The following is a 25,021-nucleotide window of genomic DNA, read 5'->3' as shown; positions in this document are numbered from 1 at the left end:
CTTGATAAAGCCGGGAAAGGAGGCTACGAGCCGGATGCCACTCTCTACGATTTGCTGATGCAGGCGGATTCTGATGAAGTCGGGGCCTGAAAATTTCCACGATAGACACCTGAGCCTACAGACTTCGGAAGATAGCTCAGGCGACATGCTAACTGTTTTGTTAACTTGTTTGCTCAACGTCAATGTCTCGACTGAGATAGTAAGACATGTCAGTATAGACAAGACACAAAGAACAAGACAAAGACAACGCATGATTCGAGAACTTCAACCTCATGAATGAAAGAACAATGGGAAATGTCTCGTGCACTTACACAATCGACCCAACAAACTAACGCGCATCAAGCAGCATCTTCTATGTATAACACGCCCACCAGAACGATCGACATCTGTACTGCAACGACTATTCACCACATCGACGCATTGCCCTAACACACTCAATAATGTGCTACATCCTCGTCTCAACCTGCTCCTCCCACCAACCCCACACATGCGCCCACATCCTTCGCACCCGTTACACACAATGCGGTCATGCCGCGCTACACAGCCTAGACCCAAATCGGTGTCCATCACGAATGAAGCGACGACAAATTAGCGATGGAGGAATCTGCGAGAGGTGCGAGGACAGAAGGAGTAGTCTGAGTGTGCTGCCGAGGAAGAGCTTGGTGGACAGCTTAGAAGGGTTGGAGAGTAGGAAGCGGAGGTTGAGTTGTGCGATGCAGGGCTGGCCTGTGGATACGGATGGCGAGAGTGTAGGCGACAAGGAGGACGGTGGGGATGAAGGAGTGGTGGAAGCCAGGCATGAGAATGAGGGGCGTGGGCGAAAGAGGAGCTTGGCGCTTTCCATGCAAGGGAAGAGCGATGCGAACCCCGTCTGTAGTGCTCCGGAGCCACCCACGAAGAAAACGAGGAAAAGACGCGCAATCACAAAACGACGATAGAAGACACGATTCAAAAGTGAAAAGCATACCATTGCACCAACTACCAACCCAAAACCCACATGCAAGTATAGACTATCCAAAAAGACAGGGAAGGGGGGTATACAAGAATAGTGCAAGCGAGGAGTCCAACAAAGAAAGTCTCATGACTGGTACCCCTCACCCACAAATGTATATATGTTTGCTCATCCCCATTCAATCGATTGCTCATCATCCCTCATCTCTCATTGCTTTCCCAACATTAAGTCGTTGATCCATCCGTCGTATCCAAAGGAGCCAAGCACGCCGTTCTAGAAGTACTTACATGAAATTGTCTGTTTAACAAGGAGGACGTCGTGAGTTGTACTAAGCGTTCTCCTGGTTCTGCTGTGGCTGGTTGGCGCCAAAGAGTCCGCCGAACCAACTTGCGCGGTTGGCGGCCTTGCGGGCCTTTGAAGCTTCTTCTTCGTTCTGGACGAGGCGAAGAGGTCGCATGCCTTTACCCGTCATAGGACCGGTGGTCTCACTGCGTGGCAGCTTTTGCTGTGGCGGGGATGGTGTATCGACGTGGCTTGCCGAGGAAGACTCTGTCCGTGTGTCCACCTCTTTGTCTTCGGGGATGGGGCCTTGACCGGAAGGCGCCCTCGAGATGACTGGCGGACCGAAGAAAGAGTTGCGAGGCGAGACCATGCCAGGCGATGTTGGGTTGCTTGTAAGGCCCGGGATCTCAGAAGTTGAGCGACGGTGGTGGTGGCTGCCGCTTGGGTGTCGGCCTGACGTGCTTCGCGTCAAAGGAATGGAAGGAGCAGTGGCTGGATCCTCATGGGCACTCGTCTGGTTGGGCGCGGCGGGAGGTCCCATCATGGACAAGGGGCGTGGCTTGCGGTTTCCGCCCATGGCAACAGACTTGGCGCGCTGGAGGAATCCTTGTGGCTGGTCGCTGTCTTGGGGAGGCGGCGGTGGTAGCTCCTTGTTCTTGTTGGGGCCTCCGGAGCCTTCGTTCTCGACATCGTTTCCTAGGACCGATTCGAAGCCCTGGTGTGTGAGCAAACGACCGATGATCTTGTTGATGTAGAGGGTGAGGGCCTGGTTCTGCGCCTTCATGCTGCTGAGCTCAGTTTCGAGCTTGCGCACGACTTCGGCATCGCCTTCCTCGGCGGACTGAAGCTCGTCAGCCAGACTGGTTGAAGGGCCGCTACGGGACGGTGCGCGGTCTTCGGTGTTGGATGTCTCGCGCAGGAAGTCGCCGCGGCTCAAGTCTCCGTTGAGCGTCTTCTCGCCGAGCAGAAGCTGGAAGCTTTCGTTGTCTTCCATGAGTCTGGCGTTGGTCATGCGCGTCTCGAGCAGTTGCTTCTCTAGTTCGCGCATGCGTCCGCCGCCAGCATTCTCTACCTCCAACACCTTGACCTGGTATTCGGCGAGTTCGAGACGCAGGTCTTCGATGATCTTGTCCTTTTGGTGGATGAGCTTCGAGTTGTTTCGCGAGTCGCTGCGCTTGACCGAGTTGGGTGGTGCAAAGGATGCGACGTTCTCGAGGTTCTGGGAGGAGTTGGTGCGGGATGGATTGTTGCGGAAGCTTGCTGTGAGGTGTGTCAGTACCTACATGACTCCTACGTTGATCCAATGAGTGTGACTTACAGGCTCGGGACAGGTGCTGCTCCTCTTCAGCCTCGCCAGTGGGCATGTTCTTGTTTGCCATGGTCTCCTTTAGGCGCTGGATGGTGTTCTGCATTTCTTCCTCCCTCGATTGCGTATCCTCCTTCTCCTTGATGATCTGCGCACGTTCGGCCTCGTAGATGCCCTCGAGCTCGCGGTGTTGGCGTGTCAGCTCGCGCTTCACATTCTCCAACGACTCGACCTTCTCCTCTTCCTCGTGGGCACGTTCTTCAAGCTTGGCCTGCTCGGTGAGAGCATCGTCGAGGCGAGAGTTGAGGATCTCGACCTGCTTCTGTCGCTCCTCTGCCTCGCTCTCTGCCTTTTGCAGGCGTTCCTTGAGATCTTGGAGGAGAGCAGCCTGCTCGTCTCGGGCGTCGTTATCGGCAGCATCTGCCTGTGAGGTGCTCAGATTGGAGGATGCGGCAGGCTTCTTGACAGCTGCGCGCGCTGAGACTGGCGTGCCATTGGCGCCTCCGCGGACAGAGCGTGTTCGTGACACTGGGGTGGTGCCGTTCGTTGTGGGCGTCGAGGAGCGGGGAGTGCGGTTGGCAGCTCCAGGGGACGAGGAAGTCCTGGTGTTGACTTCGCGGCGCGGGGTGCCCGGCGGCTTGGTTGCTGCGGCGGCCGACATGGTGTTTGAGTGTTTTCTTTGTCAAAGGTAAAGTGTGTCCCAGAGACTCGGGGTTGACAACGTCGCTCAAACAGGCGGCGGTTGCACAAGAGGTCCGATTCTGGGGCGATCAGCGAGCGAATGCGCCTCGGGATGTGCTGATCACTGGGGCTGTGCGTGCGGCTGATTGACGTGTGGAAGCGGACCCGTTCAGCTGTAGTGTTTTGAAGCTTCGTTATGCGACACACCACGTCTACGAGTGCAAAACGTGGAGTAAGGAGACGGGCAGCGTTGGACCAGTAGTCGAGACGGGTTCCCACCGTTAGAGTTGGCCCATAATCTCCGCTACCACGCCTTCCCTGCCCTGCATTAGCCCGAGATTACTCGCACGTGACAGAGCCGTTCTCCGGGAAACGACTCCCTACGCTGTGACTTGTAGTACGCCATAGCGAGCCCCTCTCCGCTGCACTCATTGCGCTCGGTACTGCCTGGTTTCAACTTCATGTCAGTAATCTGGTCCAGCAATCAGTGGGTTTTCGCGACCTTTCCAGCCACATGTGGCGAAGTAAGCTCGGGTGGTTGCCACGCCTGCCCTTGCGAGACCCTCTTCCACGTTCGTTCCACGCACATATTGAGCACGTGACCATTCAGCAAGTCATCGTGAGCACACCCTACGCTGGAGAAGTTCGTTACTCCGCTTCCTCTGCATTTAATCGATCGGACGGCTTGGCCGTAAACGGGCGTACAGAATTTCGAGTCCAGGCCGTGTAGCATCGTCACCTTGAAGGCTGTCAGAGTAGGTGTTACAAGCACTAGCTTCGAAAGCGCTGTTGGTTGTGGTATAGCCTCAGAGCGTTCTAGGATTGTCCAATGCGCTGCAGCGCCTCGAGACCACAGGACTAAACTTTGATCAAGTACTACAACTGAAGCCCTATATTACTATCAATATTATCGCGATTACTGATCACACAGCGTGCAAGACTTACCATATCTCAGGCAGATACAAGAACTAGGTACTCTCTTCTTCTGGTATGTGGGCGGTCAAATGAGATGCAACAATTTGACACGCCCCACGGTACACGGCTGGTACTCAATCTCTTGGCTCGCGATAGGATAGTCTCTGTGGGTTCGCAACACCATCTCCAGGAACAAATTAGAATGCTGATTTACCTAGCGATACTCTGGTCTATTCGTTGTCGCAGAGCGCGTACTTGCATCACTCGACGAGCTTGAATTGGATGCGAGGCTAATACACACGCGCACTCATGTCCGAAAGGCAGAAGGTCGCTTGTGGCCACCTGGGCATGTTGCTTTAACGTTCGTGAAGGCGTTCCAGGTGTGGCTCTGTTCAGGCCGCATAATTGGCCTCCCAGGCCGTTATCTTGTCGGTGCGACGTTCAGTGAATCCTTCCCGCCGCGTCGGGTGACGATCCAGACTGCGACGAGCATGTTTGGTGTGACCAAAGACTACTATTCCAAGGTTCGTTGACGCCTATATGTGTTCGCAACAACGCTTGTCGACCTCATCTCCGCGGGCCACCATCATTTTACTTTGTATCGCTCACCAGACGCTCACCGCTACAACTGGTATTTGGAACGCAATGCCATCTTTTGTACGCTCGGGGCGGTGCTGATCCATCACATGATCTTTGCTGCTGTAGCCCTACAGAGCCGTGGCTCCACCCCGAGTAACATCGACGATACGCATCGTCGCCACCTAGGTACCTAGACGACTGTGAACGAGAGCATCCGTTCGACGGTTCGGTTATCTCTGCGGCACGGTGCGTGTTGCTATTTAGGAACAGGCTGAATCCGTCAATTGCTTGGAGTGTGATGAGATGCTTTCATTCTGCAAGCTGACCACCAACAACATGGCATTTGGGCGCTTGCACAGGGGAAAGGTGCTATTTTGCGTACCGTCAAGCCAAGCGTCCTTACGCCTAGTCGTGGACTTGGCAAAATGGACCAATCCGAATTACCAATCCAGGGCTGGACCACGAACATAGGTAAGCACCGACGATGGATCTACTTCGGGTGGGCGACCATTCTGGAGAAGAATGACGGCACCGGCTTGGCGCCGCGCAACTAATCGGATGTTTCTGTGTTTAATGGCGCGGTTTGGGATTCGGCGACAGCCTGTTGAAGGCGCCGAGAGACAGTAGGTTTCTCACTCGATAACATAGCTCCGGGATGTTTCTTGGCTTTTGTGGCACAGCAATCAACGACAACTGAGATATCGAACTTGCAGTTTTTCTGCTAGCAATTGCCGCTCAACACAAAAGACGGCAGTCTAGTGTAGGCTTGAGTTCTTCGCCGGCTGGGGCTTGCAGGGGTCACCAAAGGCGCTGATCCCTATTCAAGAAATCTCGGCGTCGGTGCGGCGCAACGACGTACGGCAGTGTACGACGGAGGATTCCCCCAGAGGTGAAGACGGTAGTTTGGCCGGTTGTGGACTTACGCGTGCATCATTTACATGCAGCCGTTTCGATCCACCTATGGCTTGGGACCCATACAAACATCCCGAGGCCTCTAATAGACCAGTCGTGAGTGGACACCGCTAGCCTGGGAATTTCCCAAACCTGCCATGATGCTCGTCTGCTCAAATGCAAGTATTTTCATTTGATAATCCAGGACTGCAGAGTACCAGGGTCCAAGCTAGCAGCTTTAGAAGGGTACAGGTACCAAGCACGTCTGTTGGCGTGACCTAGAGACGCAGGGTGACAGTATAAATCGCCTAGGTCCGCCCCTCTGCACTCTTCACGTCTCACAGAACATCTCCTACTTCAAGATGAGGACTCAAATCTTGACAGCGGTCACTGCACTGCTACATGTTGCCAATGCAGGATGTCCCTACATGGATGGCGAGTCTGTCGTTCGTCGAGACGACAGCCCCCAAGCTATGTCCACGGATGAGTTCATGGCCCAGTATGAAGTCGACGACAAAGGTACCTACCTGACCAGTCCCGTTGGAGGGCCAATCGAAGACCAGAATGCTCTCAAGGCTGGTGAACGCGGCCCATCACTACTGGAGGACCAGATCTTTCGACGAAAGGTGAGTTGTTTACATAACAACATCAGTCATTAGGATACATACTAACTCCACATCTCTAAAGATCATGCACTTCGATCATGAGCGCGTTCCTGAGCGTGCTGTTCATGCTCGTGGAGCAGGTGCCCATGGAACCTTTGTTTCCTATGGAGATTGGTCCAACATCACGGGAGCTTCTTTCTTGAACGCGCCCGGCAAGGAGACCTCCACCTTCATTCGATTCTCAACTGTGGCTGGTTCGCGTGGATCGGCCGATACAGTCCGAGATGTGCACGGCTTCGCTGTGCGCTTCTACACTGATGAGGGCAACTTTGGTAAGTATCCAGCCTGAGCACCTCGAGAAGATTTAATCTTGCTGACGCCGCCTCCCTGTAGATATTGTTGGAAACAACATCCCTGTTTTCTTCATTCAGGATGCCATCAAGTTCCCAGACCTGATCCATGCGGTAAAGCCCAAGCCCGACTCTGAGATTCCTCAAGCGGCAACGGCTCACGACTCCGCATGGGACTTCTTCAGTCAGCAACCATCTTCCATGCATACCCTTCTATGGGCTATGTCTGGTCATGGTACCATCCGAAGCTACAGGCACACAGATGGATGGGGTATCCACACATTCCGATTCGTGACTGACGCCGGAAAGTCCAAGCTGGTGAAGTTCCGCTTCAGGTCCCTCCAAGGAAAGGCTTCGCTCCTTTGGGAAGAGGCGCAAATGGCTGCTGGTATGAACGCAGACTTGCACAGACAGGACCTCTTCGACTCCATCGACAAGGGCTACTTCCCTGAGTGGGTGGTAAGTGACTCCAACCTTTGTTCAGAAGCGATGATAGCTAACTAGATTTCCACAGTTTGAGGCTCAGATCATGGAAGAGGAAGATCAGCTTCGATGGGGCTTTGATCTTCTTGACCCTACCAAGATCGTACCTGAGGACATTGTGCCTTTCACACCTCTTGGAAAGCTGACCCTGAACCGCAACCCACGCAACTACTTTGCCGAGACTGAACAAATCATGTTCCAGCCAGGACATCTGGTGCGCGGAGTGGACATCACTGAGGACCCGCTCCTGCAGGGAAGAATGTTAGTATAATGCCTCTTATACACACTTGAAGTGAGACTGTTACTGACGCATGTATAGGTACTCATACCTTGACACGCAACTCAACCGCAACATGGGATCGCCCAACTTCGAGCAAATTCCTATCAACCAGCCTCGCGTACCGGTTCACAACAACGAGAGGGACGGTGCCGGCCAGATGTACATTCCACTCAACACCGCCGCCTACTCCCCTAACACTCTCAACGAAGGCTCCCCGAAGCAAGCGAACCAGAGCACCGGTCGTGGGTTCTTCACAGCACCAAGCCGCGGAACCAGTGGGAAGCTTGTCAGAGCCGTCTCAAGCACCTTTGCCGATGTGTGGAGTCAGCCCCGTCTGTTCTTCAACTCCCTTCTGCCCGTTGAGCAGCAGTTCGTCATCAACGCTATGCGCTTCGAGACCTCGCAACTGAAGAGCGAGGTTGTGAAGAACAACGTGCTCATCCAGCTCAACCGCATCTCTCACGACATTGCCGTAAGGGTTGCGGAGGCGTTGGGCATGACCGCACCGGAAGCCGACGATACCTACTACCACGACAACAAGACCATTGGCGTCAGCGCATCTGGTGAGCCGTTGCTCAAGCTCGATGGACTCAAGGTCGGCTATCTTACTAGCGCGGGTTCTTCCGATGACAACGCAAAGGCGTTGAAGTCAGCTCTCGCTGATCTCAATGTTGGCATGACTGTCGTTGCCGAGCACCTGGGTGCCAGCATTGACCAGACCTACTCTGCAACTTCCGCAATCCAGTTCGACGCCATTCTCATCGATGGCAGCGCAGAGAGCCTCTTCGCATCTATTCCTAGTCTGGCCAACTCCAACTCCACAACTGCACCCAGCCGCAACGCGACCGCCAGCGCCCGTTCGACTCTCTACCCTGCCGGCCGTCCTCTTCAGATTCTCCAAGACGGCTACCGTTTCGGCAAGCCCGTTGGTGTGCTTGGATCTGGCAACACTGCTTTCGGCGCTGCCGGTATCGAGGCCTCCACTCCTGGTGTCTACACTGCGAGCGACGTCTCGGCGGTTGTGGACCAGCTCTCTGAGGGTCTCAAGACGTTCAAGTTCTTCGACAGATACCCACTGGACAACTAGGGAAGATATACTGGGGTGACTGCGATGTAGTTCTTTTCGGTTTGTTCACGTGTTCGCGACTCGAGGTGCTGTTGCGCGCTCAAGAAACAATATATTTGGATACATCTACATCGTTAGATACAATGATACTTTTTTGAACACAACGATGACCGTGACTATTGTCTGTGTGTGAAGAAGCCCTACCTCGGCATCAAAGCTCAGGGCCTGAACACTGACCTGAGCTCTGTCGCCTCATTTTTTCTCCAACATGGTCTGATTATGATCATGCGACTCTGAGATGAAGCCGTCGTAAGTAGATTGCTCCTCGAGCCTCATATTGCAGTGGGTTTCGGGAGTTCGAAAAGGTTCTTTACGTGAAACGCAGCGGATACCTCTACCGGACAGTTTGAGGTACGGAAACAGAAGAGGCACAACAGTAGTACAAGGAACGCAAAGGCAGGCTCCCACGGATGATTCGGCAGTAGTGGACGTGTGACTGGCTGTAGGTGCCAATGTTCGCGATGCGCAGCTTCCGGGCCCGGCTATGACATCACCGGCTCTTGCGCAACTTCCCCCCAGGCTGACCCCCGCTTCCCAAAACTCAAACAGTAACGATTCTCTGCCCAGTACGTTGATCCTGGAAACATCGCGACCGGGCTTTTTATACTCTCATACAGGTATGTCTCCACAATTCAGTACCATTACTCGCAGACTGCGCAGCGATGCGCGTGCTCTCGCGGCGCGTGAAGTAGCAATGCTAATGGGTCATAGGTCAATACAAACACTAAAGTAACAGTAACCTCATCATGTAAGTCGGTTTACCAGTCCTCTGTGATCCTGTACCATGATGCGCATCGAACTCTCCTCGTTTCTGCGACGTCCCATTGCTAGCACCCATACGCAGTCAAACAACGGGGTCAATGTTTACCTTACATAGCTCTGATGAGCATGGCTTTCGCGACCGCGATTTGAAGCTCTCGCTAACCATGGTGTTATTTCCGCAGGAATCGATCACTCTCAGTGCGCTCGAAAAAGAGCACCAGCGGCAGTGGGGAGAAGTCCGCGCCCAAGCACCGCTTTACTATGGCTTCACTCCGAGGTACTCAGCAGCCGGAACTCTCGAAGAGGCTGTTCAAGATCATCAAATCGGAGAACCATGCAATTGGTGCCTACGAGGCTGCGGCGCGCGAACGGGTCGGCATTGCTCAGCAGCTCTCCGAATGGGGCGAGGCTACAGAAGACGAGTCAATTTCGGAGGTCTCGGACAAGCTCGGAGTGTTGCTCGCAGAGATCGCAGAGCAAGAAGACATCTATGCGCAACAATTGGAGGAATATCGAGGCGTCTTGAAGCAGATTCGCAACACAGAGAGCTCGGTGCAGCCAAGTCGCGATCACAAAACCAAGGTGTGTTCTACGGCTACAGTCAGCATACTTTATATTAACCAGATCATAGGTTTCGGATGAGATCGCGAAGCTGAAATACAAGGAACCTCAGAGTACTAAGATTCCCCAGCTCGAACAGGAGCTCGTCCGCGCGGAGGCTCAGAGCTTGGTGGCCGAAGCGCAGCTCACCAACATTGTACGTTGAGTCAGAATTGACTTGTATCGTCTGCTGACCGATACAGACCCGTCAGAAGTTTAAGGAGGCATACGACCACCACTTCGCAGCCACCATCGAACGTGCTGAGAAGCAGATCATCCTAGCCAAACACGCTCGCCGTCTCTTGAACCTCGTTGACGATACGCCCATTGTACCTGGCGATGTACACCCTCCATTCGCAGAGGCAGAAACAGCGCGCCAGGTCCTCAATGACGCTGAAGATGATCTTCGCCAGTACCGATTAGAGGTCGAGCCTATCCATTCGAGTGCAGGCAACCTCGGAGTGGGTGCAATGCCAGGCGCAGCAGCACCGGGAGTAGGACTAGGGGGGACAACTGGCACGCCGGGTCCCGAATCTACTACGTATGGGAGTACAGTACGAAGTGAGAGTCCTGTGGGCGAGCAGTATGACAAGGCGGGTTCCGCTCCTTACCCCTTGGAAGAGGCTGATAGGGTAGAGAGGCTGGAAAGGCAACAGGAGGAGGCTCCCAGACATGAGGTTTCCAACGTGGCCTAAACTGAAGAGAGTGCGACTTCGGGGTAGCTTTCTGGAGACATTTCCTTTTGTCTGCAAGTACTAATGATTTGATACATATCCCGATTATGTCCTCTCTTCTGTAGCATGAGGTAATTTCGTAATGACACGTTTGTGTAGATAAGTTCAGTGGTGCCTAAAGTAATGCAACAAAGGTTCTGGGCGAATGGAGCACACAAGTTAGATGGATGCCTGGAGGTGATGATGAATGTGTAGAAGAAGCCATGGGCCGTGTATAATCAGGTCCCACCTAAACCCTAGAATTGTCCGTGCATATTTGGCGGGGACCTCTTAGCGCGGAATGTGCCGTTCCCCAAGAAGACACATCGAGCTCTACGTTGTATCTAAATTCACGCGCACGCCCGCCAACACCGCCAACCCCCCTACCACTACTTTCCACCTCTTCCACTCACAGTCTCCGCTGCCGTAGCCATGGCGGACCGCAAAAAGAGAGATCGCTACGCAGCAGGAACGGGATACCAATTCGGCGCGAATACACCAGACGCCCAAGCTGGAGGAGTCCCCCCACCAGTAGTGCCTGGCTATGGAGCTCAAACGCCTGCATACGGAGCAGCACCTTCTCCTGGGTTCGGCGCCCCGGCTCAGGGCTACGGAGCGCCAGCACAGGGTTATGGAGCGCCAGCCCAAGGCTATGGACAGCCCATGCCTCAAGATCCGAATGCCCTCAACCAGCAGTTCGGGCAGATGAACCTAGGCCAGGGCCAAGCAGCTCCACAAGTTCAACAACCCGTCGCGGCTACCCAGCAGAACCAGCTCTTCCCCTCGGACCTCATTGCGCAGCCCTTCCACGTCTCCGAGCTATACAACCCTCCTCCTCCCATCAACCTGCCGTCCAATGCCGCGGCCACCCCCTCCGAGTTCGCGAACGAATCGAGTAAATACCTGCGATGTACGCTCAACACCATCCCCACCAACCACTCGCTACTCAAGAAGAGCAAGCTTCCCTTCGCCCTTATTATAAGCCCATATGCGAGCCTGCACGATTCGGAGGACCCTGTGCCAGTAGTGCACGACCAGGTCATTAGCCGTTGTCGACGATGCCGCGCCTACATCAATCCATTTGTCTCGTTCCTGGACCATGGACACAGGTGGAGGTGCAACATGTGCAACCTGACCAACGACGTTCCTCAGGCATTCGATTGGGATGCAGCACAGCAGAAGAGCGTGGACCGCTGGCAGCGACCCGAGCTGAACTACGCCGTAACCGAATTTGTCGCGCCTCAGGAATATATGGTTAGTAATTGACTATATGCGAGTTGCATGTGAAACAAACACTGACTTCGTACACACATCTTTAGGTCCGTCCTCCACAGCCTCTATGCTACTATATCCTGCTGGATTGCACACAAGGCGCTGTCAACAGCGGTTTGCTCGCGGTTGTCTCGAGGGTCATCAAGGAGTCGCTCGGCCGGATACCAAACGCAGACGGCCGGACACGCATTGGATTTATGGTCAGTAATGCGCGTTCGAAGGCATATGGTGCGCAAGCTAACTCTGTACCAGGCGGTCGACAATGGTTTGCACTTCTTCGGCATTCCTCCGGACAACAGCGAATCCAACGAACCGCAGCAGCTCGTAGTTTCCGACCTCGATGAGCCCTACCTTCCCATGCCTTCGGACCTCCTGGTCAGCCTCAGCCAATGCCGCAACAACATCGAGACGTTCCTTGACCGCCTCCCGACCATGTTCCAAAACACACACGTCCCTGGCTTTGCGCTGGGCTCAGCTCTCCGATCCGCACATAAGCTCATTTCCCCACTCGGAGGAAAGTTGACTGTCATTGCCGCATCGCTACCCAATGTTGGCCATGCAGCATTGAGCCCTCGAGAAGACAAGTCGCTACTGGGCACCGGAAAAGAAGGCAGTTTGTTGCAGCCTGCGAACAACTGGTACAAGAGTTTTGCGGTAGAATGCTCTAAGAACCAGGTGTCGGTGGATATGTTCCTGTTCTCCTCGCAGTACCAAGATGTTGCGACGCTGAGCAACCTTCCACGATTTACGGCTGGTCAGACATACTTTTACCCTGGATGGAATGCGGCAAGACAAGAGGATGTCGTCAAGATTGCAACCGAACTGGCTGACTATCTGTCTGCTGAGATCGGTCTAGAGGCCGTTCTCCGAGTGCGCGCCACCACCGGATTGAGGATGTCTGCATTCTACGGAAACTTCTTCAACCGCTCGTCCGACCTCTGCGCCTTCCCAGCATACCCCAGAGATCAAGCTGTGGTGATTGAGGTCGCTATCGATGAAACGATCTCGAAGCCATTCGCCTGTCTCCAGGCTGCTGTGCTTCACACTACCTCAAGTGGTCAGCGCCGTATCAGGGTTCTGACTCTTGCTGTACCTACGACTGAGAGCCTGGCATCAGTTTATGCATCAGCAGACGCGCAAGCTATCACTACCTACTTCAGTCACAAGGCAGTTGAGCGAGCATTGTCGAGCGGTCTTGACGCAGCACGAGACGCGTTACAGGCCAAGATCATCGAGATACTCTCAACGTATCGCAAGGAGTTGGCAGGCGGCAGCATGGGCGGTGGCGGACTACAACTACCGCAAAACCTTCGCGCTCTCCCCATACTGTTCTTGGGACTCATCAAGAACGTTGGTCTTCGCAAGAGCGCTCAAATCCCGAGTGATCTCCGTTCCGCAGCTCTTGACCTCCTCTCTACGCTGCCATTGCGCCTACTTACGCAGTACATCTACCCGTCTTTCTACTCACTCCACGATATGCCTGATGATGCTGGTGTACCAGAGCCTACCACCGGTCAAATTACCATGCCACCAGCATTGAACCTTTCCAGTGCAGCCATTGTGCCGTACGGTCTTTACCTCCTGGACGACGGTGTAAACCAGTTCTTGTAAGTACAAGCGCAGATTCATTATTGATACTGAGCTAACGTGACTAGATGGATTGGTCGAGATGCCGTCCCTGCGCTTCTGAATGATGTATTTGGCGTTGAAGACCGCACACAATTGAAACAGGGCAAAGCTTCATTACCACTTCTTGACAACGAATACTCCGAGCGAGTGCGAGCTGGTGAGTTGACGTTACTGATGATTTATACAGCTCAGGGTGCTAATACAATATAGTCGTCGAGAAATCCAGAGACCACAAGTCAAAGGGCGTGGGCTCGATTACTCTACCTACGCTGTACATTATCAAGGAAGACGGCGACCCAGCTCTCAAGCTATGGACACAGACCCTCCTTGTCGAAGACCGGGCAGACCAGGGTGAAAGCATCGTCCAATGGATCAGCAAACTCCGAGAAAAGGTATATCAATGAGTCAGCTGCCTGTCCGAAGAGAAGACTGACGTTCCACCTAGGTTGTGCAGTAAGCATCGGATAGATTTAGGCACTTGTTCATTAGGCGGTGTGGATTGGGCGGGTCAATACCGCATTGGCGCAAGATCCGAAGAAGAAATCAGCATTGCTTGGGCGGTGGAGTGATGACTGGGAGTCGCACCAAGCGAATCGTGACTTATACAGCAGCAATGTGATACCAGCTTCCATCTGTTTGTTCTTGGCCACCTCGGCTGTGGCAATGTACCACAGTTGTGCGGCGAGGCAGCTGCCCGTCATTGCCACACGGCGTCAATGCATGGCGATGAAACGTAGTGCTAAGCTGTTGTGCGAGTACTGAGGAGGGGCCTGCGGTTAACGTGTATGCAAGACAGGCTTTCCCCGTGTGCATCTTGAGTTGCTCGATAATCGATAAGAGTCATACCTCGGTCTTCGCGCTTCGCGCACGGGCTATCACACGGCTGGAGGCAGGCACAGGCACGTTCCGAGCGTTGACTCCACTATCGCTAACCTCGCCATGAGCGCGAGTAATGCACGGCTCCCTCAACACCAACGCCACCGCTGGCGACAAATGCGTCCAGACATCTGGCTCGCCCGCTAACACAAGCTCGCATGATTCGGTAAAGCTACTATTTTGAACATGTAGGCCTGCATACACTATGTGTTTCACCAATCCTCCAGCTGCCGCTGCAGGAAGGACGAGTGTTTTCTTTGTAGGCACGGCGCACGATCCTCGTGTGGGGATGCGCCTACGCAACGTGTCAATAGCAATATTGCGTCTCGTTTAGGCACCGGAAGCGGAATCTTGAAGCATACAAGGGACAAAGTACGGTACAGACGACGCAACGAGGCGCACCGCGCAGATGACCACGATATTCGCGATCCATGGTATCATCCCGCGTCTGTCCACCAGATTCCACCGAATCAAACAGTGCTTGCCAGGAACTAGTCGGGCCACTGGGTCCTCCGCCTTTCTGTCAGCGCTTCCGAGCTATAGAGTGTGATGGCGACAAACTGTCACGCACCGCTGAAAGCCCAACGCCAGGCAACGCCAGGGGACAGACTACCGTCTCTGACCGCCTCGTTCAACAGCCGCCTGGCGCCTTTCGCGCTGCAAAGACGCAAAATTTGAGTCGCTGAAGTCCGGCAGAACCACGGATGCTAGCCTTTCGCTTCGGCAAGGTACAAAGGTACAACACTTTTTGTGGATCTGGTCGAGTCCCCTTGCATCGGCGCTCGCCCACGCTGCTAGCTTGCAGCGACTATCCGCGTCAACCAATTACTTGGGCATGGCACTGTCAGCTTCGCCAGGCGGCCGACGCCATGCTCGTCTGCTTATGGCTGTCTTCTCCCAGGCGCGCAACTTGCCTTGAGGGACTGGCCAAACGCGCCGGCGCGTCCATGGCATAGCCAGCCATCATGGTCCCGATCTATCTGATAACACGTGAAACGGCAGCGGGCGTTGGTAGGTGTTTCGTCATCAATATCCAGCGTGCTCAGGTCCCGGCCATAACGCACGACCTAGAGCAAATAGTCAGGTTCTTGACCCATCGCTGCAAGCATGTGCCATGACCGTTGTTAGCAACCGGAAACAGGCAGTGCTGCCCAGTGCCCCGCCGCACAATATGATGCCATGTCCTGCAGCCAGGCCGATTGCTTGACGGCAGATGCGCTCATCAGGGCTTGCAGACGTACTGTGGTCTGACAGGCGGACGAGCATACTCTGGGGCTCAGCTGCACCTCTTCATCATGTCTGGGTCGGCGGGCCAAGCATCGCTAATTCCAAGGATCTGCAGGCAAGATGTGCCTTCTCGCAAGGTGGATCGGACTCTAACCCCAGCCTTCTGCCAGGCCGTCCGTCCAGGGCGCACGACAAAGCCGCTAAGATCCCGTCCTGTGCCTTACCAACCCCTCCTCGTGCATTTGCGACGCAATCGTGAGTTCGTTCTAATCCCGCTCTCCTGCATCGACACCTGCTCCTCTGCCTTCATACCCGGGTCTTGCACAGTCTAGCTGCATTGCCACAAGAGCCGCATCCTGCCGCTCCTACTCGAGCCCTTGTGCGCATCGAGTCTTGCGTCAAAGAGGGGCCAATCTCCCCGCCACCTGAGGCATCCCATCCCGCGCCTTATCATACACCCAGCCCAAAGTCCGAGTATCCGTGGTTGCTCAACCCTCACCACTGGTACACCTTTGGGCGACACCAACTTGACGATTTTACGACGCAACGATCGAATTTAACACGACCTCGTAGATTTTGTTTGACCTTGCTCGCTGGGCGCTGACTCCGGATGTTGTTGCAACGCCGCCCTCTATTCGTCATCATATCGTTTCAGCCTTCCCACATCCGCTCCAGGAAGGGACCACCCGCAGTATCATACTGATTGCGCCGCTCGAGGCAACCCGCCTGGGACCTGCGCCTGCATTAACTCTCCAGTCTTACATCACCGGCGCTACCAAAGCGAGCTCCGTCGTGCAGGTTGTAAGCTATACGCGCTCGTCTTCGTAGACCTGCGCGGCTCACTCAGCACGACACGGAACAAGAGGTGGCTATCGTTAGACTGCTGGTCACCGCCTCTTCCAACATGTCTACTTTCCAGGCAGTCAACACCACATTGTCGGTCCCAGATGCGCCACAGGGCCGCCCGGGTGACGAGACGACGCCGACTACTCCCCGACCGAACAGCAGGTTCTTTGCCGAATCGAAAGCGACCGAAGAGATCCGTGCCGAAGACCCATCGGCTAAGACACCTACACGCAATACCTTTGCGGGTCTTGTTGGTCAGCGACCACTGCCCTCGTCGCCGTTTACACCCGGCCGCGAGCTGAGCGAGACACCTTCAGCTTCGAACAAGAGCGAACAAAGTAGAGAGGACTCGCATAGGCCAACAACCTCGGGACAAGATGTGCATATGGGTGATGGGGATGATGACGAGAAAGACGGATCGGACAACGATAGCGTAACCAGCGATTCCAACCGGCCGTCTAAAAAGAAGAAAGGACAACGCTTCTTTTGTACCGACTTTCCGCCGTGCAATCTAAGCTTCACGAGAAGTGAGCATCTGGCACGACACATTCGGTACGTAGCTCACTATGCGGCACGCTACATTGCTAACACACTGCAGTAAGCATACTGGTGAAAGACCCTTCCAATGTCACTGTTCCCGGCGATTCTCGCGACTCGACAACCTCCGACAACATGCCCAAACAGTTCACGTCAACGAAGACATACCTTCCGAATCGCTAGCTGCAACGGGTACGAGGTTCCAAAGACAGATCCGGACCGACAGAGTAAGACCACCTGGAAACCGATCTCGAGCGAACACACTAGGCAGCACAGGTGGCCATAGCAGAGGCCACAGCAGAAACCTCTCAGCTTCAAGCATAATCTCTACCGCTTCGACCATGAGCGCGGCACCTTCTCCCGACATACGACGTAGGCCACCACCTTTGGCCATGGCTAGTGATGGTGGTGCTAGCGCGAGGGCTCGCCTGTCACTAAATACCATGAACGCGTATGACCCACCGATGATGGGCTCTCCTGGGCCTGTCGAGTATGACACGCAGTCCAACGCGCCTACAACGCCCACATCCGCTACCTTCTCGACAGTTACTGGCAGCCCCGCTCGCTACGGGTCCACTATACAGTCTCCGGTTTCGTCTTCGTCCAGGCCAGTCTCATGGGCCGGACCACCCCTTCCAGGACGTCGAGAGTCCATCTCGTCCAGTGGTAATCCTTTCTCTGGTCCACCAGGACAGGGTCCTTCTACGTACATCACGCCTCTGCAGTCGACTGCCGCACCCAGCTATTCAGCCCAAAGCAGCGCATATGCGAGCCCAACAGCATCTCAATTCTCAGAGTCGAGGAGAGATTCAAACGCAGATGCGGACTGGAGGCGACGTACGTGGCATCCAGGAACTTGGGGGCATACTGGGCCTCGCCCAGCGACCAGTGGGCTTGGTTATCACCAGACGCCAGACGCGGATCGGCCCACGTTTACTTCAATTCCGGCCGCTTCTCAAACTACCCGTCTTCCGGGAATTGAAAGCTTCGACCATGCACCCCCTCCGCTTCCTCGACGCCAGCCAAGTCCTATGCAAGTAGACGCCCCAGCTCGTCCACTGACATATCACGCGCCGATGGAGCACCCGCCTCCGCCTCACAGGGGTCACCACAAAAGAACTAGTATTTCTTGGGAAATTGACCGTCTGAACATTGCTGGCCCAAGTTCTCAGAGAGAACCACAATGGTCGCAACCATACCCTGGCAGTGCCGGACGAGCTAATGCTACACGCCCTACGACCGCTCATGGGTACTTTAGTCGGCAACCTTCTAACGTTCAGCCAATCCAGATCCCTTCCATCAACGCTTCGCCCAGGACTTCGCAAGAACAGCCTACGACGCCCCGAAAGAACAAGCGACAGGCGTGGTATAACGGACCTGTCAGTCAACCACAAAGAGCTATGCAGAGAACATCCCCTGAAGATAGTAGCAGTAGCGAAGGCGTTCCCACTCCAGGGACAATTTGGGAACATCATCCGAACATCGTGGGCAGCAATGGATACGTCGAAACGCCAGTCGTTGAAGATCACAAGTCGCAAGCATCAATAATGGAAAGGCCGCATCCTTTACAATCGCAACCACACCATTATCATAGCCACAGCCTCTCCAACTCGAGCTCAAGCTATCGACCGCAACGAGAACCCGAGCGGGGACCCGCAACATTCGGTCAGCCGCTACCGCAGCAGACAGCCAACAATGACATGAGACGCTTGGAAGCGCTTGTTGCTGTCGCCACTGGCGAGCAAGCCGTGGAGAACCGCTCTTAGGTTAGGTCAGCTGATTGCTTCCTCACCGCCTTTACATCACACATCGCCATCATCAATTTACGTCGAGTTTTTCAAAGCACACCCACGATGTCACGACCTCGAAGAACAATAACGAATCTCCTATGATTTACGCAATGATACACATGTCTGGTGTTTTACCTCCAGTTCCGCATGACAATCTCTCGGTCTTTTGCTTTGTTTCCCTTGCCCTTCACTTCAGAAATCGCCAACCAGGTGAGGGCTCTTGTTGTCGCTTTCCATATGATACCAATCGGAGCTTCTGCTCGAACTTCCTTGGGATACCCCGATCCGGCATATGTCATTTTCCCTTTGTTTTGCTTGCCTTTGTGCATATGACGTTTTTGCTTTCGTTTTAGGGATATACCAAATCGAACAGCGGGAGTTTAGAGTTTTTTGTCAGGATCAGTTTCTATTTTTACATGATGACTCTCTATTAGGATGTGCTGTTGTGCTGCTTTTGGTGGGACGGGTCACTGATGATGAACATTGGTAATGGGTAGAAGCTGGAAGGGTCAATAGTTGTCCTTGGACATTCTTAACTTGCTTGTATATGCCTTCTCAGATGATTATGACCTCGTGTACTTTCGTGTAACCTGCTGCGACAGATGCCTACAGACAGGTGATTATGTTATTATGGCAAGTCGCGAAGAGAACTTTGTTGCTGGATTCAACAACTAGGTCGGGGAGTACTACGTGGTTCGAGCGACGCTCGTACGCCTCCCTGCCAAGGACAGATATTTACAGAGAAGTTTGGCAACCCGAATATCACCCCAAATTATGTTTGGCCTGTCTTCAGCAAGATAGACAGGCATAAGCTGGTCGCCCACCAGTGTCACATAGGCCGGAGGCACCAGATGCTGTTTCGCTGGATTACCGTTACCGCGACGTGGATGCACAAACTCCATCAGAAAGACCTGCTACTCGAATTCCCGTTCTATCCTAACGAGAATTGGAAGTGGGGCCGAGTCGATCTCTCATCAAGGAAGAAGATTCCGTTCACCCTATACAAACATGTCAGCATCCGCCTTGTCAACGCTCACGACGAGGTTGCCCTCGTCCGTGTCATGGATCTTCTCGATAAGGACGATTAGCCGGAATTGGGCGACATGAGCGATCTGAACCCCGACAAAGTCAGTCTCACCAGGTCCGCGGCGATCCTTGGGCGGAAGAAGAAGTCATTCGAATACCCCGCCAACAGCCTCGTTACTTTCAAGCACACCTTGACTGGGAATCAACAGATTGCGGTCACAAAGAGCAAGCAGCTCGCATACGCATTGAAACTACTGCGTACACGGGGAAAGAGTGAGATTGAGATGAGGGTAGACACATTTGCAGAGGAAGAGGAAGAGGAAGAGGGAGAGGAAGATTTGGTTGGATAGATTGGAAAGGTTGGATGATGATGGCAGAGAAGTTGAAGGGTAGTAGAAAGGAGGTTGAAGGATAATAGTATATTCCAAGGTTGGCAAGCGTCTCTAGTGGACAAGGAATGGACAAGTGGTGTACTTGGATAGATAGGTTTAGGTGTGGAACAGTACAGCCTTCTAATGCCTAGGCGGTTAAGCGCTCTAGTGTTGCAGCTACTATAGATGCTGCGAGGGAAGTGGTTGAAATTGGCGGGACTGAAGCTGCGGCAGAGATTACAACTGGCGGCGTATGTGAGTCTGATGAACCTGCTGTACAGAATTGGCGGATGCCTGGTTGATTGATCGGTCGTTTTGTGGTGGTATTGTTCAGAGTTTTAGAATTGAGTGCGAGAACGAAGCTGAGAGAGAGACAGAGTGAACGAAGGCTGAGATATATATATGTATAACGAAGACTGAGGGGAGGGAGTGTGTGTGCGTGAGAAAAAAGGTTGAGAAAGGTTGTGAAGCTGGTGCGATGAGGTTTATTAGGGACTTGTATCCGCATGCCAGAATGAGGCAGGAGCGACCCTGGTGCTGCTCTCGAACATTCCAAGAGAATGTAATTGTAGATCTAGCTGGTTCTGCAATCGTTGGCGATAATAAGCGCAGCAACATTGTTAGGAAAAGAAGCCAACGTAGTTGCTTGTCTTGAGGGAGTAGTCTTGTAGAGAAACTCGCGGTCTCAAGGAAGGACTGGCGTTAGATAGGAGGTTCTAGGAGGCGATGATAAGATACGCCTGTGAGTGCTTAGTAACTCAGTTGTGGTTAAACCGTCTCATACAGTACGTTGTGTCCAACGTGGTAGCGGCGCATTGTTGTCGGGGCAACGGTACGATCGAGACAGGAGAGGACAAAGCGCGTTCTAGCGTATCATGCCACATGCAAACCCCGCGTACCCTGAGTTGGTATACACATCCGCTTGCAGCAACAACGACAGCAGGCACTGTACCTGTGTTTCTGATACCCTCTTTTTTCTTCTTCTTTCTTTGTGATACCCCCCACCTGGCGCCATGGCTTCCGATGACGTTACCGACTTCGAGGTGATAGAAGGCCAGAAGGAAAACATCCAGTCCATTCCCAGCGGACGCTCCGCAAAAGCGCTCGCGCAGCTATACACACCACCACTTACTTCCGGCGCTGGTCAGACGCTGTCCCCTTCGCAGATGCAGGACGCGAACAGCGCGGCCCGCCTCAAGTTTGAGAAGGAGCTCATGGCGATTGACGACTCGGACGACCCGTTAGACGTTTACGACCGTTATGTCAAATGGACACTCGACTCCTACCCCTCGGCACAAAATACACCTCAATCGCAACTCTGCCCGCTGCTCGAGCGCGCGACCAAAGCCTTCCAATCCTCGCCGCAGTACAAGAACGACGCCCGCTACCTCAAGCTGTGGCTGCACTACATCCATCTCTTCTCAGATGCGCCGCGCGAGACATTCGCATACCTTGCGCGACACAACATCGGCGAGAACCTTGCGCTATTCTACGAAGAATTTGCCGCCTGGTTAGAAGGCGCGGGTCGCTTCACTCAAGCAGAGGAGATATACAACCTAGGCATTGACCGCGAGGCCCGTCCAGTCGAGCGCCTGATTCGCAAGTACGGAGAATTCCAGCATCGCCTCGAGAGCCGCCCGCAAGAGGTTCCCGAGCCCTCAAGCCCCGCACTCCCCGCCGTCCGTCCAGCTCTCGCCGCTAAGATGGACCCCTTTGCGCATGCATCGCCGAGTGCGCCGAGTCCACAACCACAAAGTGCGCCAAAACCTGCTGGAGGCGCTTCTCGTTCGGGGAAGGCTAAGCTTGCCATCTTTTCCGATGGCGACGATGCCGCGAGGCCCGGCTCGACCGGTAGCATGGAAGGATGGGATAGCATTGGATCGCTCGCAGACCGCAAGAAGGAGAACGCAACGGAAGCGCGCCCTTGGGCTGGTGAGACTCTGAAGGTCGGAAAGAAGAACACGGGCGTGCCAAAGATGTCAATCTTCAAGGATGAGGTGAGTTGATCTGCCTACATCAGCCCCTTCATATATTTACGATCACAGGACTAATTGGTGGGCGTTTGCCATACATGTATTCAGACCAAATCAAATCCCAATGACGAGAATGTCAGCCCCCATCCATTGCGTGAACATCAGCAAGCAGTAAATCCAAGAACAGGCAGACTTGAGGTAGTTTTTGTAGATTTGGAGCAGGTTTACCCTAACCATGAAGATCCGATGTCAGAGGAATACTCATTTGAGGAACTTCGAGCTAAATACAGGGGATGGATGGACCACGATTGGGATGCTATCCGCCGCAAGGAACAGAAGCAGGCAAGGAAAGCGGCCGAGGAGGCAGAAGCTGCCGCAAGACCAAAGCCAAAGGCCGCGCCTCTGGCGCCCAAACAGGATTACGAACAGCCTCCTAAGCCCAAGACCGTGCCCCTGAAAGGTAGCGTTGACGATGATATGAACAACGACGAAAATGCGCCGCCTTCACAGGCAGATGTAGACAAGGCACGGGCTGCTAAGAAAGCGAGACGAGAGGAGCGTGCCAACAGGACTAGGAAAATCAAGGTCATGGAGGTGAAGGAAGTTCGCGGCGAGACTCAGACAAGTGAGTATTTGATTGGCAATGACATTTGCACTTACATACTAACATGTCTTAGTCCAAGCCAACCTAGATTCTCCAGCGAAGCCCAAAATCCGGCGAAAGAAGACAGGCCCGGAGACCACAATGACCCTCCACACCAAGGAAGCAATGGACGAGATCTACGACATATTCAACGAGCCACTGAAAAACGCCGACGAGAACACTTCAGAGAATCAGAGTGGTGATGAAAGCAGCGGTGACGATGAGGACGACTACACGAGTGGTGCCGAAAGTACGGCAACCGGTCGCATATCGGGCGCTACGAGCGAGTTTGGGGATGAGACAACAGCTGGAGATTTCACACTCGGCACCAGGGTGCTGGATGTTGATGCCGAAGATGAAAGCGATTCCGACGCTTCAGATACCAAGAGTGCCTCTGCGTGGTCTGACTTTACTGAGAGCAAGCACGTGCCTAAAGATGGTCAAGAGGATGAATCAGATGATGAGTCTGAGCAATCTGATCAGTCTCAGAACGATTCTTTTAACGAGGCAACACGCGCAGATGTCGACGTGGAACAGCAGCAAGATTCTGACGTCGTCACTCCAACCTCGCCCTCAGCGCCCACATCGCTACCTACCCGCTTTGTTCCAGTTCCACCGGAAGACTACGTTCCAGCTATGCAGCCCTACCGAGACCCAGCCCAGGCTGCTAACAACCGCCTGCCGTTCATGACGCCCATCGTCGAGAAGACGGAATCGTCCTTGGGCATCGCCACTGCTTATGCAAACAAGGACTACTTCACTCCCGCGACCAAGACGCCATCACGATCGAAAGGTACCACTGACATCCTTGAAGATGACGACGACGATGATGATACTTGCGGTAGCGCCTTTTCGGATATCTTGAGTCAGGTTATCGATGGCTCAGGGAAAGTTGCGAAGCTCGCCCTGACAGAATCGAAACCAGTGCCTAAAGAGCCCATCGCCGAACCGCAACGGAAGCCATTGGCTGCGAAAGAGGTTGTGCCAAAACCAGTAAAGCCGAATGGTCCAATTATTCAGGATGCACAGTGCAATCCGGTCGACGAGAACATCCGCAAGGTCATCCTACAAGAAATCCAGCCACCGCTCGATAGCTACGATGGCTACTACGCAGACACCGAAGAGAGCTACGGAAAAGGAGCCGACATCCGCAAGTATACCAAGGCTCTGAAATCGGGCAAGGGCGCGAACGACAAGACGGCCAACCTTGCAGTCTGTCCTACTTTGAAGTTTCCCACAACTCAGCGGACATACGCTGTCAAACGCGAGCTTGGAAAGGGTGCTTTTGCTCCAGTGTACCTGGTTGAAAGTCGAGACCCCGAAGATGATGATGATGAGAACAAACCTTCGCAGATGGGCAAGGGCGAATTCGGCCTGAAGCGCAAGAATCTGGAGGCTATCAAGATGGAAGATCCACCAACACCGTGGGAATTCTACATCATGCGACAAGCCAAGCGACGGCTGGGTGTATCTCGAGCGGCTGATTCGATTGTTCACGCGTACGAGATGCATGTCTTCAAAGATGAATGCTATCTCGTCGAAGAATTTAGAGATCAAGGAACGCTGCTCGACCTTGTAAACCTTTCTCGCGGAGATAACGGCGTCATGGACGAACAGTTGGCCATGTTCTTTACTGTCGAGTTGTTCCGCACAGTCGAGGCGCTTCACTCAAAGGGTGTAGTCCACGGCGACCTCAAAAGCGACAACATCCTCGTCCGCTTTGATGGGTTGCAAAAAGATGAGCATTGGGATTCAGAGTACAAGCGCGATGGGCGTGACGGCTGGTCTGCCAAGGGTATCTCACTCATCGATTTCGGCCGTGGTATCGATATGAAGGCTTTCAAGCCAGATGTGCAGTTCATCGCAGACTGGCCCACTACCGAAGCCGACTGCGCCGAGATGCGGGAACTCCGCCCGTGGACATACCAGATCGACTACCACGGTCTCGCTGGAATCGTCCACAACCTCTTATTTGGCAAGTATATCTCTACGATTGCTGAGCGTGGCGCTACTCTTGGTGCCGGAGCGACGAAGACGTACAAGATCAAGGAAAGCTTGAAACGATATTGGCAGACTGATATCTGGCACTCATGCCTTGATTTACTGTTGAACCCACTCATGCACCTTGAAGGTGAAGAGGGGAACAAATTGCCGGTACTGAAGGGTATGAAGGAGGTGAGGGAGAAGATGGAAGAGTATCTTGAGAACAGCTGTGAGAAGGGCGTTGGATTGAAGACTCTTATCAGGCGCATGGAGGATGCAGTGAAGAAGAGGTGATGGGGCTTGTTCTTGTGCTCATTCGTATG

General features: G+C 53.8%; 7 protein-coding genes across 7 annotated transcripts; 6 read left to right on the top strand and 1 right to left on the bottom strand.

Annotated features, from left to right (window-relative positions):
- Positions 1–1,280: 1,280 nt before the first annotated feature.
- Positions 1,281–3,201, bottom strand: J4E85_004148 (uncharacterized protein; the record flags this gene model as incomplete). Its single annotated transcript, XM_051468410.1, has 2 exons — positions 1,281–2,494; positions 2,553–3,201. 2 exons carry the CDS (start codon positions 3,199–3,201, stop codon positions 1,281–1,283), a joined length of 1,863 nt encoding a protein of 620 aa, XP_051328002.1.
- Positions 3,202–5,968: 2,767 nt separating this feature from the next.
- On the top strand, positions 5,969–8,411 carry J4E85_004147 (uncharacterized protein; the record flags this gene model as incomplete). The annotated part of the gene is made up of 5 exons (XM_051468409.1): positions 5,969–6,232; positions 6,294–6,543; positions 6,605–7,020; positions 7,076–7,305; positions 7,364–8,411. The coding sequence occupies 5 exons, from the start codon at positions 5,969–5,971 to the stop codon at positions 8,409–8,411; spliced, it is 2,208 nt and encodes a 735-aa protein (XP_051328001.1).
- A 1,062-nt stretch (positions 8,412–9,473) lies between these two features.
- Positions 9,474–10,507, top strand: J4E85_004146 (uncharacterized protein; the record flags this gene model as incomplete). Its single annotated transcript, XM_051468408.1, has 3 exons — positions 9,474–9,794; positions 9,844–9,969; positions 10,016–10,507. The coding sequence occupies 3 exons, from the start codon at positions 9,474–9,476 to the stop codon at positions 10,505–10,507; spliced, it is 939 nt and encodes a 312-aa protein (XP_051328000.1).
- Positions 10,508–10,957: 450 nt separating this feature from the next.
- Positions 10,958–13,830, top strand: SEC24 (COPII subunit; the record flags this gene model as incomplete). Its single annotated transcript, XM_051468407.1, has 5 exons — positions 10,958–11,779; positions 11,845–11,997; positions 12,050–13,404; positions 13,453–13,583; positions 13,637–13,830. 5 exons carry the CDS (start codon positions 10,958–10,960, stop codon positions 13,828–13,830), a joined length of 2,655 nt encoding a protein of 884 aa, XP_051327999.1.
- A 2,603-nt stretch (positions 13,831–16,433) lies between these two features.
- Positions 16,434–17,288, top strand: J4E85_004144 (uncharacterized protein; the record flags this gene model as incomplete). The annotated part of the gene is made up of 3 exons (XM_051468406.1): positions 16,434–16,927; positions 16,974–17,139; positions 17,202–17,288. 3 exons carry the CDS (start codon positions 16,434–16,436, stop codon positions 17,286–17,288), a joined length of 747 nt encoding a protein of 248 aa, XP_051327998.1.
- Positions 17,289–19,710: 2,422 nt separating this feature from the next.
- J4E85_004143 (uncharacterized protein) lies at positions 19,711–20,078 on the top strand (the record flags this gene model as incomplete). Its single annotated transcript, XM_051468405.1, has 2 exons — positions 19,711–19,754; positions 19,844–20,078. 2 exons carry the CDS (start codon positions 19,711–19,713, stop codon positions 20,076–20,078), a joined length of 279 nt encoding a protein of 92 aa, XP_051327997.1.
- A 1,034-nt stretch (positions 20,079–21,112) lies between these two features.
- On the top strand, positions 21,113–24,992 carry J4E85_004142 (uncharacterized protein; the record flags this gene model as incomplete). Its single annotated transcript, XM_051468404.1, has 3 exons — positions 21,113–22,096; positions 22,295–22,697; positions 22,750–24,992. 3 exons carry the CDS (start codon positions 21,113–21,115, stop codon positions 24,990–24,992), a joined length of 3,630 nt encoding a protein of 1,209 aa, XP_051327996.1.
- Positions 24,993–25,021: the final 29 nt, after the last annotated feature.

Source organism: Alternaria conjuncta (genome assembly GCF_024043145.1).
Source record: "Alternaria conjuncta strain BMP 0040 chromosome Unknown scaffold_5, whole genome shotgun sequence".
Classification (NCBI taxonomy): Eukaryota; Fungi; Ascomycota; class Dothideomycetes; order Pleosporales; family Pleosporaceae; genus Alternaria; species Alternaria conjuncta.
Note: the sequence above shows the minus strand (reverse complement) of the source record. Positions and strands in the feature narration are given on the sequence as shown.